At 49.1% G+C, this 20,827-nt stretch overlaps 1 protein-coding gene across 1 annotated transcript; it reads left to right on the forward strand.

Moving 5' to 3' along the window:
* Nucleotides 1-10,997: 10,997 nt before the first annotated feature.
* Nucleotides 10,998-20,464, forward strand: LOC120747690 (interferon-induced very large GTPase 1-like). The gene is made up of 2 exons (XM_040053711.2): nt 10,998-11,022; nt 14,570-20,464. Exon 2 carries the CDS (start codon nt 14,572-14,574, stop codon nt 20,089-20,091), a length of 5,520 nt encoding a protein of 1,839 aa, XP_039909645.1. The 5' UTR covers nt 10,998-11,022; nt 14,570-14,571; the 3' UTR covers nt 20,092-20,464.
* Nucleotides 20,465-20,827: the final 363 nt, after the last annotated feature.

Genomic DNA, 20,827 nt, shown 5'->3' on the forward strand with positions numbered 1-20,827 from the left:
ATTGGCCACTTGTAATCATTGATCTCAAAGACTGTTTTTTCAGCATCCCACTTCATCCAGATGATGCTCCTCGATTTGCCTTTTCCATCCTAAGTGTCAACAGGGAGGAGCCTCTGCAGAGATACCATTGGGTTGTTCTTCCTCAAAGTCTCAAGAACTCTCCAACCATCTGCCAATGGTTTGTTGCACAGGCACTGTGTCCAGCTCGAGAGAAACATCCAGGAGCAAAAATCATTCATTACATAGATGATCTGCTCATTGCTGCCCCGACACAACAGGAATTGCAGAGGGCTTGTGACTGTGTGATCACAGAAGTGCAAAATGCAGGTTTAGAAATTTCCACTTCAAAAATTCAGGAAATTGCACCTTGGAAATACCTAGGATGAAAAATCACTGAACAAACAGTGAAACCACAGAAAATTGAAATTAGAACAGAAGTTAACAACTTGCAGGATTTGCAACAACTTTTAGGAGAGATCAACTGGATGAGATCCATCTTGAGGATTACAAATTATGAACTTGCGCCATTGTTCAATCTTTTGAAAGGGGACAGTAACATCAAATCCCACAGGAGCCTCACTCCTGAGGCTCAGGAAGCCCTTGAGAAAATTGCTGGAGCCCTCCAGCAGAGACAGGCACATCGTTTTGTAACATCATTACCTTTCTTTCTTGCAGTGTTAGGGGAAAAAATACAGTTATATGGGTTGATTTTTCAGTAGGATTCATCACAAAAAGACCCATTGTTGATTTTGGAGTAGATTTTTTTATCTTACAGGTCTCCAAGGATGATCTTCTCAAGTCTAGAAATGATAGCTCAAATCATCACCAAAGCTAGGACCAGGCTGCAAACAATGGCAGGCAAAGATTTTACAACAATTTATCTGCCTTTGAAAAAAGATTATTTTGATTCGGCATTGCAGAAATCAGAGGATTTGCAAATTGCATTGTTAGATTACTCAGGTGTTTGTACTATTCATTTCCCAAGCCACAGGCTGTTGAAAGCAAAATTAAGTTTCAGAGAAAAGCCAAAAATAAGTGAGGTGCCATTGGATGCAATAACAGTATTTACCGATAGCTCTAGAAAAACTCACAAATCAGTAAGTACATGGCAAGATGACATCACAGGGGAGTGGAAATCAAATATAAGAATAGTACAAGGGTCACCACAAATAGTGGAATTAGCAGCAGTGGTCAGAACTTTTGAGCTGTTCCAGCAACCTTTTAATTTGATCACAGATTCAGCTTATGTAGCTAATGTGGTCAAAAGACTTGAGGGTTCACTTTTGAGAGAAGTTGACAATGAAAATTTATATTCATATTTACTGTGCATGAGGACATTGTTGCAAAACAGAAAACATAAATATTTTGTCTCGCACATCAGAGCACATTCTTCTCTTCCAGGTTTTTTAGCAGAAGGCAATGCACATGCAGACAAACTGACCATGACATTTTCAAGGACTTTACCGAACATTTTTGAACAAGCAAAATTGAGTCATGCATTCTTTCATCAGAATGCTCAAGCACTAATGGACACTTTTCACATTTCCAAAAGTCAGGCAAAGGAAATCATTAGTGCTTGCCCTGATCGTCAGCTTGTTCAGCCTCCTGCTTCCATGGGAGCAGTCAATCCAAGAGGATTGCACGGTTTGCAGTTATGGCAAACTGATGTCACAAAATATCCATCTTTTGGGAAACTCAAAAATGTTCATGTTTCAGTTGACACATTTTCAGGTGCAGTCTTCGCATCACTGCACACAAGTGAAACAGCACAACATGCTTGTCGACATTTCTTGCAGGCATTTGCATCTTTAAGCGTGCCACAAGAAATCAAAACAGACAATGGACCAACATATATAGGGAAAGTGCTTGACGAATTCCTGAAGAGGTGGGGTGTCCATCATACCTTTGGTATCCCACACTCTCCAACAGGTCAAGCAATCATTGAAAGGACACATCAAACATTAAGATCCCTTTTGGACAGACAAAAAGGAGGAGAAGCAGACGCAACACCATACATGTGCTTGAATAAAGCCTTGTATGTGTTGAATTTTCTAAATTGCTCTTTTGCAGAGCCAACTCCACCAATCATCAGACATTTTTCAAACAGTATGAGAGCAAAACTGAAGGAAAATCCTTTAGTTTTGGTCAGAAACCCAGAAACAGGACAAATCGAAGGGCCATTCAAATTAATAACTTGGGGCAAGGGATATGCTTGTGTCTCCACAGCAGTTAGGCCAAAGTGGCTGGCGGCGAGGCACGTGAAACCGTACCGAGTCCAGACGCAAGCAGAGACAGACCCCAAGACCGGAGGAAGAGAAGTGGGCACGCAGACGTGAGCCGGTGTCAAGACAGCAGACATCCTTTCATTCTACGTGCAAAAGAGACTTTGGGACTTGTTTTCTTTTGGGCTTGGGTGGTGTTGCATTTCTAGAGATTCCCAGGGAAAAGAGGGCATTGAAAATGAAAGAACTATCCTTGTGCCTCATTCTCTCCTTAGTTGCCTTAAGCAGTGCGGCGGTTTTGCCCGTGGCTCAACCAAAAGAGAATGTTTAGGAAACTCTAGCCAATGCATCAGGTTTGGATACCATCTGCCTGACACACTCAAGACCAGGGAAACCTTTTTCAACATGTTTAGTGGGGTTGCCAGTGAACAAATGGCCGATTCCAGAAAACATCCCTCCAAAGATTTCAAAGTCCATTGTAGATCCAGTGGACCAATGAGATGTTTAGACGAAATTCCTTCCTGCGGCTCCTTTTGAACCTCAAGAACTGGAAATTCTTGGATCGGTCCAAATGCAATTCTGTGTGAAATTTAGTCTTTCCGGAGTGTCAAAAAATAAAACTGTAGACGTCACTCCAAACTTCAATTTTTACAGAAATTCATCATCTTGGTGTAATTACACTAAGATGCTGAAAAAAACATCCAATCATGTTCCAGCTCAGTTGCCGAAGGGAAATTTTTTCATTTGTGGGGACAAAATTTGGCCCGCAATTCCTGCAAATGCCACAGGTGGTCCTTGCAGCATTGGAATGCTTTCATTGCTAACACCCGACAGGACATTGATAAGAAAACTAAAACAGAGAGGGAAAAGATCAATTCAAATGTACGATCCAAATTGTGATTATGATGTTCACATATGGAGCAAAGCACAGGGAATTGCAGTTGCAATTTTTTCACCACAGGCAGCGTCAGGAGCAGCCTTGACACAATTGGATCACGTGGGTTGTTGGTTGAGCAAACCTGCCCGAGCTGTCTCTCTTGCACTGAGTGACATGTTGTTAGACATTGATAGTGTAAGACGAGCAAGTCTCCAAAACAGGGCAGCGATTAATTATCTTTTGCTGACCCATGAGCATGGATGTGAGGAATTTGAAAGAATGTGCTGCATGAATTTGTCAGATCATTCCAAATCCATTCATGACAACATCAGGCGATTGCAGGAGAGTGTCAACAAACTTGGAGAGGTAACTGGGTCATGGATAGATGGTTTGTTCAATTTGTTTGACCTTTCACCATTGTGGAAGGCAATTTTGAAGATAGTTATATATATTTTAGTAGGGCTTGTAATCCTTCTCATGATTTTGCTGTGTTTGTTTCTATGTATACGGCAAACCATGGACAAAGTGGCCAAGGAGGTGTTTTTGGTTCAAACAGGAGGGGGAGATGTTGGAATCCAGGGCATTCCTTTGGTTGCCCTGGAGGGTCAGGGACCTGGGCAGAGGGGTCTGGGACCCCAGCCCAGAGCTCAGAGAGACATCTAGCGTCCCTGGGTGGGCAGAAACATCTTGCATCCCTGAGACTGAACAGAAACAAAACGCCAGCAATTGCTTTGAAGTGCGCCTATTACTAACATGTTATATCACTTTTTATATCCTATTATACTAATTTTAACAGCTTTTGTATTTTTTATAACATTTATACTTTTGTACCTTTTTTACTTAATCATGGGGGGGGAAATGTGGGTGATTAGGGACAGGCGATCGGAAGATATCGCGTTGTACGGGTAGACAGAACCCCTCCCTCAACAGTTAGTTGTTTAGCCCCCTCGATTAGCCAAGCAACGCCTAGTTTATAACGTAAGCAGACAGAAGTGACGCGGTAAACAGAAGTGTTATAACCCCATGCAACCCGTTAATAAACGCCATTTGCCATCCACCACATTGGTGTCTGTGAGCTGATGGCCCGAGTGGCCGGGGGTTGGTCACTGTGCCATTTCCGAACCAGGTCGCTACGCCTCAGTGAAGGCAGCACTGTTATTCTGTTCCAGAGCCATCAGAAGCTGACTCTGCTGGACATGGTGGAAGATTCTGGCAGCTTCTCACAGAAACGACCTCTTTGGCCCCCTCACTACCAAAAACCAGGTCACACAAAACCAAGACAGTGAGGATCCCCCTCGGCACTGGCCACTTTTCCAGCCGTTTTGTCCTTCTCTGCTCTGTCTCGCTGCTTCCTGGGCACGTCCTCTTGGAATTCCTGCTGCCTCTCCCTTTGCCCTGGGCCAGGGTGGCAGCTGGGCAGGTGTTGTTGTACATTGTTTGGGTTTACATTGTGTTTCATTTTTATATTGGGTTTTGTAAGGGTTTCTTCTGTACCCCCCTGTTCCCCTGTGTCTTGGTTTGAAAAGACAGGTATCTGCTAGGGAGGGGTGGGGCCTCTCTAGGAATGGGGAATTCCAATCTCTTCCCTCCAAGTTATTATAATTTAGAAGATTAAAGAGGCTTTTCAGGCAGAGCTATGGGGAAAGGAATAACACTTCTTTACTAGTAAGTATAACGAGGCAAACAAACAAACAACAACTACAGCATAAATAATAAACAGAACCAGGAACCTTGAGGGGCTTTGTTTCACAAAACCCGGGGCAGCCTGATCCCTTGGGACCCCGAGAGCACCAAGCTGGAATGGTGGAAAACTCCCGGGCTGGTGGATGGGATGGTGGGGTGTCCCCAGCAGGCAGGGGGGTGTCCTGGGAGGCAAAGGGGGGGATGTCCTGCCAAAGTGAGCAGTGCTGGAGAAGCCGCGATGGCTGGGCAGGGCTGGCCCAGCTCCAGCAGGGCAGGCCAGGAGCTCCGAATTCCTGGGCACTCCAGCAGATGATGGATGGTGGTAGCATTCCCAGGACCGGACGCTCTGTTAACAGTGGACTCCTCACGCAGCCAGCCATCGCCCAACTGTCCTCTCCGAAAACCGAGAGTGGAAGAAGCCACCCTCAGCTCCCGCAGCCCCCGAGCCTTTCCCTCCCCCCCAAACTAAGTGATCTAACACCACTTCTTTTGTGTGGGTCAACTGCACTTTAAGCATCAGTATTTAGTCTCTTAACAGCTTATGGGGGGGGGAAAATTCTATAAGGAAAGGAACAAAAAAAACCCCAAACCCCCAAACTTAACCCCTAACACCCTGGAAAATGTATCCTGAAACTTGAACTCGTCCCTGCTCCTTTTCCCCACCCATTCTCCCACACTGGAATGTAATCCAACGCTGTTCCACTCCCACCTTATCCCTGATTGGGTAGTGGCTTGTCCCCGCCTCTAGCCCCTTCTCCCTGGATAAAAGCCAGGAAACCAGGGGGAGCTGCCTCTTGGCTTGGGAATGGGGACAGGGACGGGGCTCCAAACCCTGCAGGGGCAGGACCACAGGAGAAAGACTGAATCAAGCCCTGTTTCCCCCCGGACCAAGTGCGGACTCTTCCCTTTGCCATCGACGGGGACCTGCTCTCTCTAAAGGAAAAGGTTCACAGATGCTCTGGGATCTTTGGGGCCCTGAGGAAAAAATCCTTCCAGCTGTGGTTTGTCTCTCAAGCTAGCCGAGGCAAAAACAGAGCCGGGGCTCTGAGAAAGACAGAGAGAGACACCACAGGCAGGGACTCCTGAGCTGGGGCTCTCTGGTGTCTGTCACAGAACGGGAGGAGATGAGGAGGGTTCCCAGGGCTCCGTTGCTCCTGGAGCTCTTCCAGGGTGTGGAGGTTTGTGTCCACCTCACAGCACAGCTGGAAAAGCAGAAGCTGCTCCCTGTCTGCTCCACCTCAATTCCCTGCTCTCTCCACAGCCCTCCCAGTCTGGCCCCGATGTTCCTCCACACCAATGTCTTCAGTCTGGACTCAACAGAGGAATCATGCATGTGGAATCATGATTAGCTCAGAAAGAATTACGGCAGTTAATGGGCACCTTAGGCTCCTGGAGAAAACAGGTGCCTGGATTTTCTATCGTTGCTCGTGAAGCCCAAAACTGGGCAAGAAAATAAAACTTTATCGTCAGATGGCTACAGAGCAGGTATTGGTTTATTTAGCACAAGGCGTGAGGGGGATCCCTTTGCCAAAAACTCACTCAGGCTTCTTCAGCCTGCAGTTACATCTTCAAAGTCCTTCCACTCCATGTCACAATTACAACATATCATTAGCATATTTCTATTTGCATAAAGCTCTGTCAGGATTTTACAACAGTTTGTTGCTTTTGCGCATGCGTCAGCTCCTTCTGTGGTGGTCGTCAGTCTTCTGGTGGTCTTTTGATGAAGACTCCTGTAGTTCTTCCTCAGATTTGAACTTCTTATGTGTCTTCAACACATGCCTGGTGCTTCTTGTTCTTCAGTCTAAGTTGGTTTTAGCTAATTTTGCAGTTTGCAAGTTCTGTTAAAACGTGTTATCCTGCAATTCATGGCGCATGTTATCTCACTTGTCCTGCTATCTTGTTTGCTCTGCTATCTTGTTTGCTCTGCTATCTTGTTTGCTCTGCTATCTTGCTGGCTTTACTTGCATGTGTTGTTAAAATATTGCTTGTGGTTAAATTTTCATCACATGTCTCTTAGATTTCAATCCCCCCTCTCTTTTCCCTTTTTTGAATTCTTTCACAAGTTATCGTGTGTTTATTCTCCACAAATATGTTCCTCTTCCTACTCTGTATTTCAGTTGATATCTCTTCCAATCATCATAAAACACTCTGGTTTGCTTACACACCTCAAAAAGCACTGTCTAAATATGCATGTACACAAAAATGTGTATTCTTAACAAGATTCTCATGAATAATTGTTTTAACCAATTTAGATTAGGGAATGAAGATGGAACTGTCTCCCCTAAGTGAGTTTGACCCAGATGTATAATTGTTTATTACTTCATGGAGTATCTTTGCATGTTGCCAGAGTGGATGTATATTTGTTGTTAATTGCCCTGATTGCTCTATGTAAGTACGTAAGGCTGTTTCCAGCCCTGGCCCGGTCACTCCTGCCATGGAGTCAGGAGTCCAGATGGTTTCATTTTGCAGTGTGCACATTCCTGGTGGCTGGGGATGAGGCAGGAGTGTGCTCCTGCTGTCCCAGGCTGGCAGGGGCAGAGGGCGAATGGTCCTCTGGCTGCTCCTGAAGGGACCCTGAGGAGCTCCTGAACCCAAGGAAGCTGTGCAGCCCCAGGTGCAGCGCTGGCAGAGAGGGGATCTGTAGTAATGCACCTCTCATTCCTGAGTGAGCATTTCTGTATAAGGATAAGGGTTTTAGTTCCCCTAAAACACATAAGGAAACCAAACTAGAAAGTTCCGTGTCTTTCCCTTCGTAATTAGCTCAATGCCAAGAGAGAAGCACCTGTTGGATCTTGTCACTGTCCTTCAAAGTCTGTACCTTTCCTTATTGGTGATTTGCCAGTAGAACCCACCTACATTGATAAGTACAAAAGGGACTGCAGAAAAGAACCAAAGAGCTTTTTCGGGACTGCAATAACAGTGTCAGAATGGCCTCTGCACTGTGCTCAAACTGCATTTTCTTTACCTGCTTACTGTTTCCCTTGTTATTAAACCTTTCATTTTACAAAGCATGCCAGGGGAAGTTGTCTGGCTATGTGATTTAAGGCATTTACCTGAACAAGGCTGGACTCCTTATAAACTATTAGAAAACTGTAGGGCTCATGGTTCAATGGTGCTGGCGAAGATTTCCTGGAGGTGCTGTGCCAGCGGCTGGACAGGAGCCCAGGGGTGCCCAGGTGGGCAAGAGGCCACTGGCCCCAGGGCTGTGCCAGCTCTGGGGTGACAGCAGGACCAGGGCAGTGCCCGTCCCCTGTGCTGGCACTGCTGGGGCACCTCCAGTGCTGGGGCAGCTCTGGAACCCTCCTGACAAGAGAGACCTGCAGGGGCTGGAGCGTGTGCAGGGAAGGGAACGGAGCTGGGAAAGGGAATGGAGCCTCAGGTGAGGCTGAGGGAGCTGGGAAAGGGGCTGAGCCTAGAGAAAAGGAGGCTCAGTGGGACCCTGTGGCTCTGCACAACTCCCTGACAGGAGGGGACAGCCAGGGGGGATCGGGCTCTGTTCCCAGGGAACAGGGAGAGGACAAGGGGAAATGGCATCAGGCTGGGCCAGGGCAGGTTCTGGTTAGAGAGCAGCAGGAATTTCTCCATGGAAAGGGGGCTCAGGCCTTGGCAGGGACTGCCTAAGGAGGTTTGCAGTGCCCATCCCTGGAGGTGTCCAAGGAATTCCTGGAGGTGGCACTCAGTGCTCTGGGCTGGTGACAAGGTGGGCATCAGGCACAGGTTGGACTCGATGGGCTGGGAGGGCTTTTCCAACCTCAGTGATCCTGGGGTTCTGTGCCTGTAACACTCCTGCAGGAGCAGGGAATTCTTTGGGTGTTGGAAAGAACCCTCTGGAGACAGGCTAAGCTAAACTGGGAAGGGAGGGACCAAATCCATGCTCTGTAGGTGATGTGTGCCAGCCCTGCCTGGCAGGTGCTGAGGCTTCCCCTGAGGCTGGACAAATGCCAGGGGTGTCTGCTCCAGCACTTGTGACTTGTCAGACTGGGGCAGGTGATGCCTGAGGTCCTGGCAGGCTGGAGGTCTCGATATCCAAACTCCAGGGCTTGTTTTGAGGCTGTGGAGCAGGATTTGTGTGTCCACATCCCAAGGGAAAAGCAATCCAGGCACCCTGCTCTGGTTGGGTGTTGAATGTCCTCTGTCAAACCCCAGCGCTCTGTTACTGTCAGATGTGGGATGTTCACTGCCATGAAAGCTGCAGCCAGGCGCTGTTCCTGCTTTGCTTCCCCTGCTGGAGAGGTGTCCAAGGACGGCCAGGTTGGGCAGTGCTTGGAGCAACCTGGGATAGTGGAAGGTGTCCCTGTCTTGGAATGGGGTAGCCACTGTTTCTCAGGGAATTCCATCCCAGCCTCTCAAAACTCTCCCTGGGAACAATTCCTTCCCAATATTCCATCTATCCCTGTCCTCTGGCAATGGGAATCCATTCCCCCTTGTCCTGCCCCTCCAAGCCCTTGTCCAAAGTCCCTTTCCTGCTTTTTTTACTAGTATGCATATTCAGCTCCCATGGTTTACAAAATCATTACCAACAAACAGCACAGAAGTTCAGGGTCAGATGTCTGCAACAGATGAGAGCTGTCTGTGAGCCAACTCAAACCACAGCTGGCATGGGATTTGGACTGTAACTCAATTATCTGACTCCAAAAGAATGGTTTACTTTCACATTCTGCTGCAGTAAAAAGCCTGATTTGCAGGAATTACCCCGCTGCCCCGATTAAAGGTGAAGCCGCACCCAGTTAAGAGCCAGGGCTGCATAAAGAGGGGCTGTGCTGGGCTTGTCCCGTGCCAGGAGCTGCGGGGCACGGAGGGAGAAGGTAGGGCCCTGGGGATGAGCGGTGGGGCCGGGAGCAGCAGGGAGCGGGATCTTGTCGGGCTCCTGCCTCCTGTTGCCGGTGTTTTGCCAGGGCTGGGGAGATGGCAGGGCAGGAGAAGAGGGCTCTGAGGGCAGCGGGCGGGCGGTGTCTGCTCCTCCGTGGGCTGCAGGAAGCCGCCTTTGCTGGCAGCCGCTTTGGGGCAGCTCGGGGGAGCCGTGTGCGCTGCGGGGCTGAGCTGGGAGCGGGGCCGGGGTCAGAGGAGGGGCCGGATGGCTGCGCTCCCCTGCAGGCAGGAGCGATGGGACTGGTGCTGGGGAGGTTCCTGGCCCCGCGCCGCTCCTTCGGGAGCAGGGCAGCTCCGTGGTGATGAGGGGCAGGCACGGCACATCCTGCTCTGTCCCCAAGCCCAGGGGGTCAGTTCTTCCTCTCCCTCCCCATGCAGGGAGGGTGGGATTCTCCTCTCTCACAGTGTAAGCGTCACCACCCAGAGCGCTGTGGTCCCTGGACAGCACCCAAGGGTAGCAGTGTTCCCAGAGCCCCTTTCCCTGGGGCAGGGCTGGGGAAAACACTCTCGGGAATCTGTTCCTGTGAAAGGGGGTGCAGGAATTCCCATGGCTCGTCCTGCTGCCAGCCTTGCTGCTTCCCTTGTTTGCTTCCAATTACGAACTCGATCCTGAGTTATGCCCTCAATGTGCTTAGTGCCTCTCTGCGGGCACTGACACAGTCACATGGGGCTTTTTCCCTATTCCTGCAGCAATGGGAAGCCGTGCAGGGACTGCCAGGGGTGCCTGGGGGCAGGTTCAGGGTGTGGCAGGGCTGGAGTTAATGTTGTGCAGGGCAGCCCCCTGACTCCTGAGACTAAACCAGTGCTGGCAGTGCTCCAGTTGGAGGGAATTTGGAAGAGGACAGGGCTGGGACAAGTGGCTCAAGTGGACAAGCTCCAGCAGTTCCCTTCCTGAGCAGCTGTGCCACTGAGTCTCTGCTGCCCAGGGAGCAGCTGGACATGTGCCTGCTGGGGGCCCAATGTCCCTCCTGTGCTCTGCCAGCACTCCCAACTTTCCACTGCTGCTGAACTGCCTTTATCTTGAAAACAGGGCTTTTCCTGCTTCTGCTTTCCCCAGTGGAGAAGGGTTGGCCTCCAGTGCTCCCTGGAATGGATCTGCTGTGTTCATGGGTTGCCTTTTCCTGACAGTCTGATTTTCTCCTGATTGTCTGATTTTCTCCTGATTGTCTGCTCTTCTGCTTTAGAATGTTGGGCCTTTCCTTCCTGGTGCTCTTCCTTGAGTCCGTGAGGGGTTCCCATCTTCTGCTCCACACCCTGCTGTGTGCTCCAAGCCTGCCACTGCTGCTGTGCTTTGTCCCCTGAGCTGGGGCCCTCGGCTGCTGTGTCTGCTGGGAAGCCAAGGCTTGGAGGAACAGGAGCATCTGCTGTGAGGTGAGTAAGGGGAATCAGAGCCCACAGCCCTTGCACAGATTACTCAGATCTGCAGGGATTCACAAGGGAAAGCTGCCCCTGAAGGCTCTGGAAGGGTGCAGGAGCTCTCGGATCTATACCTGAGTCCCAGCTCCTGGGATAGATACCTGTGCTGGTAAGGGTGTTGTGGCCTTGGTGGGATGGAAGCTGAATGCTCAGAAGGATTTTTTGCAAGGAATAAATCTCTGGAGTGTCCAAGTGAAGTGAGATTAGGACAATTTTCAGGGTTGTGTGTCAAAACCCCCAAATGTTCCAAGGCCAGTGGCCAGTGCCAGTGCCAGCTCTGCTAGCGTGAGAATCCTGGAATGGCCTGAGTTGGAAGGGACGCACCAGGGTCCTGGGAGAGGCAAGATCAAAATCCAAAAATCTCAGATTACCTGCCTCTCCTTGATCAACTCTATGGGTTAATGTGTTGTGGAAGGAAATTTAGGGTGACAAGCAGGACTTTCCCTCTTTAGTCTGTAATGGCTGTGACCCATGACTGCCTTGTCCTTCAATGGTTTTTCAATAAAAAGTGACCAGTAGTGATGAAAAAGTATTACCTAAAAAGACCAGTGTTGTAGTGCACTAATTTGGTTTATATTGTGTTTCAATTTGTTTTTGCATTGCAAATAAAATCTGCAAGCTCCAAGGAGCAAAATTTGCTTTTTCCTTATCATTAGGGGAGCTTGATTGAGACAATTTTTTTGCAACAGCTTCCCAAAATTCTGGGGAGCTTATTTGCTCTAATGATACATCTGGAAATTGAGAAACGGACCAATGAATTAATTTTTCAATTGTTTCTTTGAACAATGGGTCCAGCTATTATCCAAGGCATTTAAAATTTGATAATAGACTCTTTTTTGAGACACAGACAGCCTAGCACCTATTTTTTGGCTCAGATTTTAAGTTTCTGTGTCCCCTTTAACTGTGACTGGGAAACTGAAAGTTAAAAACCCCTCACTGGAGAGAAAAAAAAGCCAAAAGGGGACACAGTTACCTTTTCTAACCCCCCCCCCCCCCAGACACACACAACTGAAACCAAATGTGCTATTAAAGCACCCTGAAGGTTTACTCTGAAAGCAAAAACCTTCCCCAAAAGAAAAAAACCCTTTTCCCTGTGGAACACCGCCTCTTAAAAAAATTCATCTTAAAATCCGTCTTAAAAAAAAAATCCATCGTTCAGACGAATCTTTCCTTTCTTTCCCAATCACTCCTTTTGCCTGAGACTGACCCTTTTGGTACAAAAAGAGCTTTCAGTCTCTGATCCCAGGATCAGTTTTCCACAAACATGTGGTCACTCTCTCTGGGAGCAGCCTGCCGTTCAGGGGGCTTCTTCGCAGCACTCCGATGGGTTTTTTAAGTCCAAAAGAAAAAGCTACAGCCCTGGCCTGTGGAATCCTGTGTTTTGGAGACTCCACAGTGAATGCCAAGCCTGACGGGTCTGTGTCTCTGCATGGGTGGGCTGCGTTTCATGACTCACGTGCTTGTGTGAGATTCCTTGGCCACATGCTCCCTGTGTGGTTCTTCCAGCTTTTTGGGAGCCCCTTGTGGCTTTGAGCCCGATGTTTAGGTGCCAGTTGTGGTGGTTCTTTAGAGAGACCCAGACGATCACCAGTGGCAAAAGGAAAGAGCCTGCTCTTTGTCCGGGGAGGGAATTATAGCTTTATTTGGTCCAGAGCTATTTTAGCTCCTTTCCTGATCCTATCGGTGCCAGAGAGAGCCCATCCCTGCTTGTCCTGGGACTTTTTCCCAGGGGGGACAGACCCAGAGGCAGGGACAAGCCACTACCCAATCAGGGATAAGGTGGGAGTGGAACAGAGTTGGGTTACATTCCAGTGTGGTGGGATGGGCACGGCCGAGCAGGGACAAACCACGGGATACAGTTTACAAGGGCAACAGGGAAGAAAACATTACAAATCCCATATAAAAATGAAACAGAATATAAACCCAATTAATGCACTACAACAGACAGGTGCCAAGGAAGGTGGGAACCTTCCTGGAATGGAGACTATGACCCCCTCCTCTCCATATTATTATAACTTTGAAATGACGGGGCATTCAGGCAAAGATACGGGAAAAGGCATAACAGCTATTTCCTAGAGTATATATATATACATACACATATATACACACACACACACACACACACACACACACCTGGAAAAACAAATAACAGCAGCAGCAGCAACAAACAAAGCCAGAAACCCAATCCCAGCCCTGTCTCAGCAGTCAGGCACTGCCCCTTCGGTGCAGTTCCGGGTACAGCCAGCAGGGGCGCTGGTGGCTCCTGTCCGGGCAGGTGCGATGATTCCCCCGTGTCTGCAGGGGGCGCTGTGGCACAAACTCAGCCGCCTCTGGGCCGGCAGTGGCGGTGTGGGGACAGGGGAGAGGAGAGTTGGCTTCCGCTGCAGCGCCTGCGGGGAGCAGCCGCTCTCAGCACCACCGCAGAGCCGGGGCGGGGAACGCAAGTGGAGCAAAAACCCCAAAGCAGTGGCAGAAGCAGAGAGGGCTGGGCTGGGAGTCGCTCCTTTGCACAGTGTGAGAAACAAGGCTCACTCTTTAAAATTTTAAAAAATTAAATTAGGGATAAAAAGGGACAGTATCCAATGCTGGGGTGTCTGGCAAACGGCCAGAAAGCACACAGTTAACTATAACAACTCCTCTTGTCTAGTTTTTTATTGCCACTTTGCCTAATTTTTGCTAAGAGCAGAAGTAAAAAAGTATATCCATACAGGAATGCCATTTCACGGATTATACATATAGCTTTTCCCTGAATACTTTTATCACCAGGATGCCCCAGGCCCAGCTGTGGCCAGGGACAAGGTGGATTTTGCCCCTGCACTGGGCTGGGCCCCCTGAGTGTGCCAGGAAGCAGCTCCTGGCAAGAGGCGTGAGTGGGGCGAGGGAGGGGCTGTGCTGGCAGCTGGAGCAGGAGCACAGCTCAGAGCCCGTGTGGCCGTGCTGGGCATGGGGGGAGTGTGTCTGGGGAGTGTGGGGTGCCCATGGGGGGAGTGTGTGAGCACTGCCTCCGTGTGCTGGGAGCAGCAGGCTGGGCCAGGCAGTGAGCAGGGCAGGTGTGGGGCTGGGCAGAGGGTGCAGGATGCAGGCAGGGCTGTTGGATGGGCACAGGGGCTGTGCCAGTGCTCCAGGGAGCCAGGAATGCCCCTGGCTGTCTGCACTTGGGAACTGGGTAGTTCTGGTGAGAGGATGTGGGTGATGGTGAAGGCAGCACCTGGTCTAGGGCAGGCTGTGAGTGAGTCTGTCTCTCTGTCTGTTTGTCTCTATGTCTGTGTGTCTCTGCTTTCTCTGGGATACACACTCAATTTCAGGGTTGATCCTGCAAACAGGAAAGCAACAGGCACATCCAGTGTGCTGGGAAGGAGACCCTGGCTCTTGTGCCATCCCACGCTGGGCTCCAGCAGCCGGGTGGGAGCAATCCCCAGGGCTGCAGCTGCTGCAGGGCCTCTGTCAGGAGAATGGAGCCTCTGACAACACCTTAGGCAAAGTCTATTTTCTTCCTCCACAGACATGGCTTCACAGGAGGACACACGAGAAGGGGATGGAAAAGCACAGCTCCTGGCAGAGGAATTAGAGAAGGAGGGATTGGATGCTGGATACTGGCTGCCCAAGGTGATGCAGATCCTGGGAATCAAGTGCAGAGAAGCCCTGCAACATGTGGAATATGAAGACTACCTCAGGCTGGAGTGTGAGGTACGACACCCCTGGGAGAAAAGGGCACTCCAGAAACTCCTGAAAATAAGAGACAAAGTGTCCTCCATCAATGTTGAACGGACCTTCCAGGCTGAGCACCCACTTCCCAAATCTCCCATAGTCACTCACCTTGAAGAGCTCATCAAAACACTGCAGCAAATGAAGGAGCACATCCATACGGTCACTGACGCACCAGGAACCTCTGCTTCTGCCATTCATGAAGCAAAGAAGAAAATCACCCTGACCAGCAGCCTCGCCATTTATTCCTTACTCCAGTCCCTCCAGGAACGGGCTCAGAAGGACATGGAACTGTTGGTGCTCTTGATTGCGAGCAGCACAGGGTACCAGGTGGAAAGCAGCACTTTCCAGCACCTCCTTGGACATCCAGAAATTCAGTACATGGCCAAGGAAATGGCAGCAGCACATGAGGAGTACGTGAACCTGAAGGAGCAAGATGCCAACAGAGCTGAGGCCTCCCTTCTGCCGTTTGGTCTGGCTGTGACACCCGAAAGTCAAGAGCTGTCCCCTGAGCAGAAGAAGCGTTTGAATCTCCTCCAAAAGCACAGTGGAGGCAAAGAATCGGAGATGCTGGAACGAGACTTGCATTCCTTGATCAGTAGATCAAACCAGGAGTTCGTGCAGTTGCTCAAGCGCCTTGGACTCCAAAGTCACTATCCAAGAAAAATGGGGATGGGAGATTTCTACACTATCTGCAAGATATCTCTGCAGAACAGCCAGCCCAGCAAGGACACAGAACTGCCATGTTACTTCTTGCAAAAGCTGTTAATCGGGGATTACCAGGTGAGGTATCTGACTTGCTGGGATCAGAGCAACCCAAAATCTGCAACCCTGCCACAAACCAAAGTGAAAGAGCACCAACACTCAGACTATTTTGAAAACATTATTGATAATCTCCCAGAAGCAGCCCCTGAAGGTGCAGTCAGGGACGGCCATGTGCACCCCATGGACCTGCAGATGGCCATTTTCCATTGTGCTGATGACTTCCTCAGACAGACCTTTGCAACCAAGCTGGCCTTCTGCCAACTGGCGCTGCCTCTGCTGGTGCCCAACCCGTGCACTTCACACATCGAGTTCCCGCTCTACGCCCTCAGCCAAATCCAAAGGAGCTGGAAAGAGACAAAGTCAGGAAAGGAGGCTGGAGCAAAGAGTTACAATAACAAACTCATCTTTCAGGCGCAGACACCCATTGTGTCCTTCATCCGCATTGGCAGCTCGGCCTCCTCTTCCAAGTCTCAGCTCCTGAACGCTCTGCTGAGCAAACGCAAACATGACACTTTCTTCCACCGCCACTGCAGAGGCAGCACCAGAGAGCGTTTGCTGATGGAAGGGGTGGTGGAGATCGCCTGGTACTGCCCCCGTGGAAGCCCCGATGACACCTTTGAGTGCTGCGTGGCTTTCTGCAACCTGCATGGAGATGCCAGGGATCATGGAGCACAGCTGCAGTTCCTGCAGGAGATATCTGCTGTCAATGTGGCTCTCGTATCTGAGTTGGAGCACATGGACAACAGGGGGAAAAAGCTTCTGCAGGGCCTGTTGCAGTCACCACGGCCATTGATTTGTCTTCTCACGGAGCAAAAAAACGTTGCAGCAAGACAAGCCAGCAGAACCATGACAATAGGGATCAAGAACAGAAATGAAGCAGAACTGATGGACCAGCTGACTAAAAGTATCAGGGATCTCCTGGAAGTGTCTAATGTACGATTCAGCCTGGACACCTGTGTGGGCAAAGCACGCCAGCACGGATTCATAGTGGATATAGATCAACCTGCATGTGTGACGGCCAAAGCAAAGGCAAAGGAACTGGTGGACCTTCTGAAGAAAGAGAAGCTGTCTGAGATCAAATCCCAGCTGCTGCCGCTTCAAGGAAAACTGTGGGACCAATGGTGCAAAAAGGACAAGGAACTCACTCGCTTGCAGGAGAAGGGGAACAAGAGCATTGAGCATCATCGCAGCCAAATCGAATATGAGAAGAAAGCAATAAGAAGGAAGCAACTTGAGCAAGCTTTCCCTCTCAACCCACTGATGAAATCATTCCTTGGCTTTCTCCAGACCCAGCCAGCAGATACCAAGAAATACTTCCTGCAGTGGATGAAGGTCTTCATGGATGAGCTGTCCTGCGGTCGCCTTGAAGAACTGAGGAGAGACTATCACGATTTATGGTCTGAAACCCTGGCAAAAAAGAAAAGCAAGATAAAAACCATGCTGAACTGTGATTTGCTAAGTCGCTTGGATGCCCTCGCTGATGAAATCAGTGATTCATCCATCGGCCTGGAGCACCTTCTGAGAGAAGTAGGGCAGATTTATGAAGCTCTGCAATTAATGGAGACAAAGAATTACAATTATGTCAAACTGCCAGAAATTGCAGCAGAGCTGATGGTTTCAGGGTATCCCATAGAGCTGCTGGATGGGGACGCTTCTTACCTGCCCTTGCAATGGGTGGGAGCAATCTTTGACAGCTTAATTGAGAGGCTGGGGGACAAACGAGTGTTTGTGCTCTCCGTGCTGGGCATCCAGAGCACCGGCAAATCCACCCTGCTGAATGCCATGTTTGGGCTGCAGTTCAACGTCAGCGCGGGGAGATGCACCCGCGGAGCCTTTATGCAGCTCATCCCAGTGGGCGAGGAGCTGCAGCAAGACTTGGGCTTTGATTTTGTGCTGGTGGTTGACACAGAGGGACTTCGTGCCATCGAGATGGTCAATAAACAGTCCCTGAACCATGACAACGAGCTGGCCACCTTTGTCATTGGTGTTGGCAACTTGACCGTGATCAATATCTTTGGAGAAAATCCATCAGAAATGCAAGATGTTCTGCAGACTGCTGTGCAGGCTTTCCTGAGGATGAAGAAAGTCAATCTTTCCCCAGGCTGCCTCTTTGTCCACCAAAATGTGGGAGCAATATCTGCCAAGGAGCAGAACATGGAAGGACAAAGGCGTTTGCAGGAAAAGCTGGATGAAATGACCGTGGTAGCAGCTCAGCAGGAATTCTGTGACATCTCCTCCTTCAGTGATGTCATTGGCTTTGATGTGAAGACCCACATTCACTACTTTGCTCACCTGTGGGAAGGAAACCCCCCAATGGCACCACCCAACCCCAGCTACAGCCAGAACGTCCAGCAACTAAAGAGTAAAATCCTCCAGGCTGCCCAGAAGCAGTCACAGCGAAGCATTTTGAGGCTCTCGAGCCTGAAAGATCGTATTGGTGACCTCTGGAATGCTTTGCTGAATGAAAACTTTGTTTTCAGCTTCAAGAATTCCCTGGAGATTGCTGTGTACAGGAGACTGGAAAGTGCCTTTAGTCAGTGGACCTGGAAGCTGCGGAGTCAGATCTTAGACATACAGATGAGACTGGACAACAGAATTCGCAATGGGGACTTACAGAATGTCACCAGAGAACATTTTGATGGGCTGGTGCAAGAGACAAGTGATGCCATTAAGAAAGGAGTGGAAAAGTATTTCAGTGAAGACAAAGACCATGAGATACTGGCGCAGTGGAAATCAAGCACAGAGCTGAAGCTGAAAGAAGTAAAAGTGACTCTTCTTCTTGAAACAAAAAAGAAATGTGAGAATCTTATCAAGCTACAGAAGGAGCGGAGGAAACTGGATGTAAGGAACTTGGAATATGTAGATGAGCTCCTGAGAAGGAGTAGGGAGCTGGCTGTGACTCTGAAAGGGAAAAGCCTCAGTGAGAGAGCACTGAGAGACAACTTTGTTGTTGTCTGGAACAACTGGATTGCTGAAGTCTCCCGTGCTGCTCCTCCTCCAGAACGGGTGTATATTGATGCAGAAATCAAAGATGTCCTTCTAGAGCACTTTAAGGAGCCGGGTTTCCATGAGCGGATCAGGTCATTTCCCAAAGGCAGACAATTTTCTTTCCACTTAGAGAAACATGTCATGAAAAAAAAGCGTTTTGGTGTCACCATTGGGAGGATTTGTGATGCTGATGTGATCAACTTGCAGGACATCACAGACAACATCATAGCACGTGTGATAGGAAACATTGAGAAGAAGGAAGAGGAGAAACGTGATTACAGTCAGAATTTTATCCATGAAATACTCAATGAAGTCCAGGAAGGTGTGAACTCCGTCCCCTGTGATGCAAAATGTACTTTTAACAGAGAGTACAGCATAGATTTGTCTCTGTATCTGTGCAAAATGGCAGCAGAAAGGTTTAAAGCTATGCATGAAGCATTCCAAAAGGCAAATGACCCAGTCATGTACCTGAGCAGCAAGAGAGAAGATTTCTTCCAATGTTTCCAGATTTCCTGCCAAGGAGCCACTTCAATCACAACTTTTGCTGGTTTCCTTTGTGAGAAGATTGAACCAGCTCTTCGCCGCTCTGTCTATGAGAGGACGGCTAAGGACATTGCTGAGGACATGCAGGGCAAATTCCCAGATTTCAGGGGCAACAGAGCCAATCTGGAAGTTTGCATCTTGAGATACCTGGCAGAACAAGAAAATTTTGAGTATTTCAAGCAGTACCTGAAGTTTCCAAAGGAGTTTTTTCAGAGTTACATTGAGACACGAGTGAAGAGTCACTGTTTAGATGGGAGTCGGAGACTGGAGAAGTTTTTAGATTCCTCCCTTGATCTCCTCTATCGAAACATCCTGTCAGCTGTTTCTTTATCAACCCAAATTGTCAAAGGCAGAAAAGACAGAGAAGACAAAGTCTCTCTTTGGCTGGATGAATTTTGCAGGGAACTGACAGAGGTGATCAGCTTGCCCAGAAGTGACCTGAAGGGCATTGAGCACCAGGAGGTCACAGACATTGAGTTCCTGAGCAGTGCCATGGCAGAAGTTCTGGGTGACCTGAGGGACAGGCTCAAGAATGAATTTGCTGATGCTGACATGAGCTTGTTTTCAACACAGCCTCACACCATCTTAGCAGAGCACTTTTCGGGGTGCTGGGAACAGTGTCCCTTTTGTGGGGCTCTCTGCACAAACACCATGCAGGGACATGATGGAGACCATCATCTGGTCTTCCACCGCCCACGAGCGTTTGTGGGAGCCAAGTGGAGTGAGACAGACCACCTGGTCATTGATATTTGTTCCAGCCTCGTTGGAAGTGATTGCTTATTCAAAGTTGGTGACAGTAATTTGATCCCGTACAAGAAATACCGTGATGCAGGACCCCGTTTTGCCACTTGGAACATTCTCCCTGATTCATCCATGCAGGCATACTGGAAATGGTTTGTGTCTCATTTCACGACACAGCTGGAAGCTTTGTACAATGGGAAATTTCAGGGTAAAGGAGAAATCCCTGAGGCCTGGCAGAGAATTACCAAGCAGGAAGCACTGTCTGAGCTGGACAGGTGTTAGGCCACATCCATGGGAAGGAAGAAGCACAACAGCTTTGCAGTTCAGGAGAACTTTGTACCAGGCTCTCCACAAAATGCATTTACAATGATGACGCTCTCAAGCCCAAAGAAGGCATTTACCAGTATCCAATTGCTTCCAAATTTGGTGAAATAAGGCACGTTACTGTGGCTGTCACTCATCAACTCCTTTGCATCATGGGAAGGCCAGAATCCCCTTGTCTTCTTGCCATAAACATTTCCCTCTGCTTTCTCCTAGAGCCAAACCAAACCCCCTCCTTCGGGTGATCGGCCTCATGGCCAAGCCTGAGCCCAAAGGCCAGGGCAAGGGCAAAGGCAGCACTCCAAGGCCCACTTGGATCAGCTGCTGTGAGACAAGAAGGGAATGTCACCCTGGGTTTTCTGAGTTTTTTAAAGCCTTTTAATTGTTCTTAAGATGGAGTCAGACTTTTTAGCTACTGTACAATATTAGTAGCATTTTTGTCTTTTCTCACACTTGTAACATAAACAAATCCTTTGTTTTTCATTCCCTGTCCTTTGTTTTCAAATTTCTAACCTGAAAACAATTGTAACTGACTGTTGGTCCTGCCATTAGGCTGGGAGGTGATAACTCCAGAAGCCAATCCACAGCCAGACCCACAAATGTATAAAAAGTAAGAAATAAACAGGCAGAGGGGCTCTCGGCCTTGGCTCAGCCTTGGGCTCTCTCGGAGGAACGTCTCTGCCCTGCGAATCTCTCG

This window comes from Hirundo rustica, unplaced genomic scaffold (assembly GCF_015227805.2).
Source record: "Hirundo rustica isolate bHirRus1 unplaced genomic scaffold, bHirRus1.pri.v3 scaffold_163_arrow_ctg1, whole genome shotgun sequence".
Taxonomy (NCBI): domain Eukaryota; kingdom Metazoa; phylum Chordata; class Aves; order Passeriformes; family Hirundinidae; genus Hirundo; species Hirundo rustica.

Bases quoted from the DNA above. Each gene is read 5' to 3' on its own strand.
- LOC120747690 (XM_040053711.2), top strand. From the start codon at position 14,572: ATGGCTTCACAGGAGGACACACGAGAAGGGGATGGAAAAGCACAGCTC.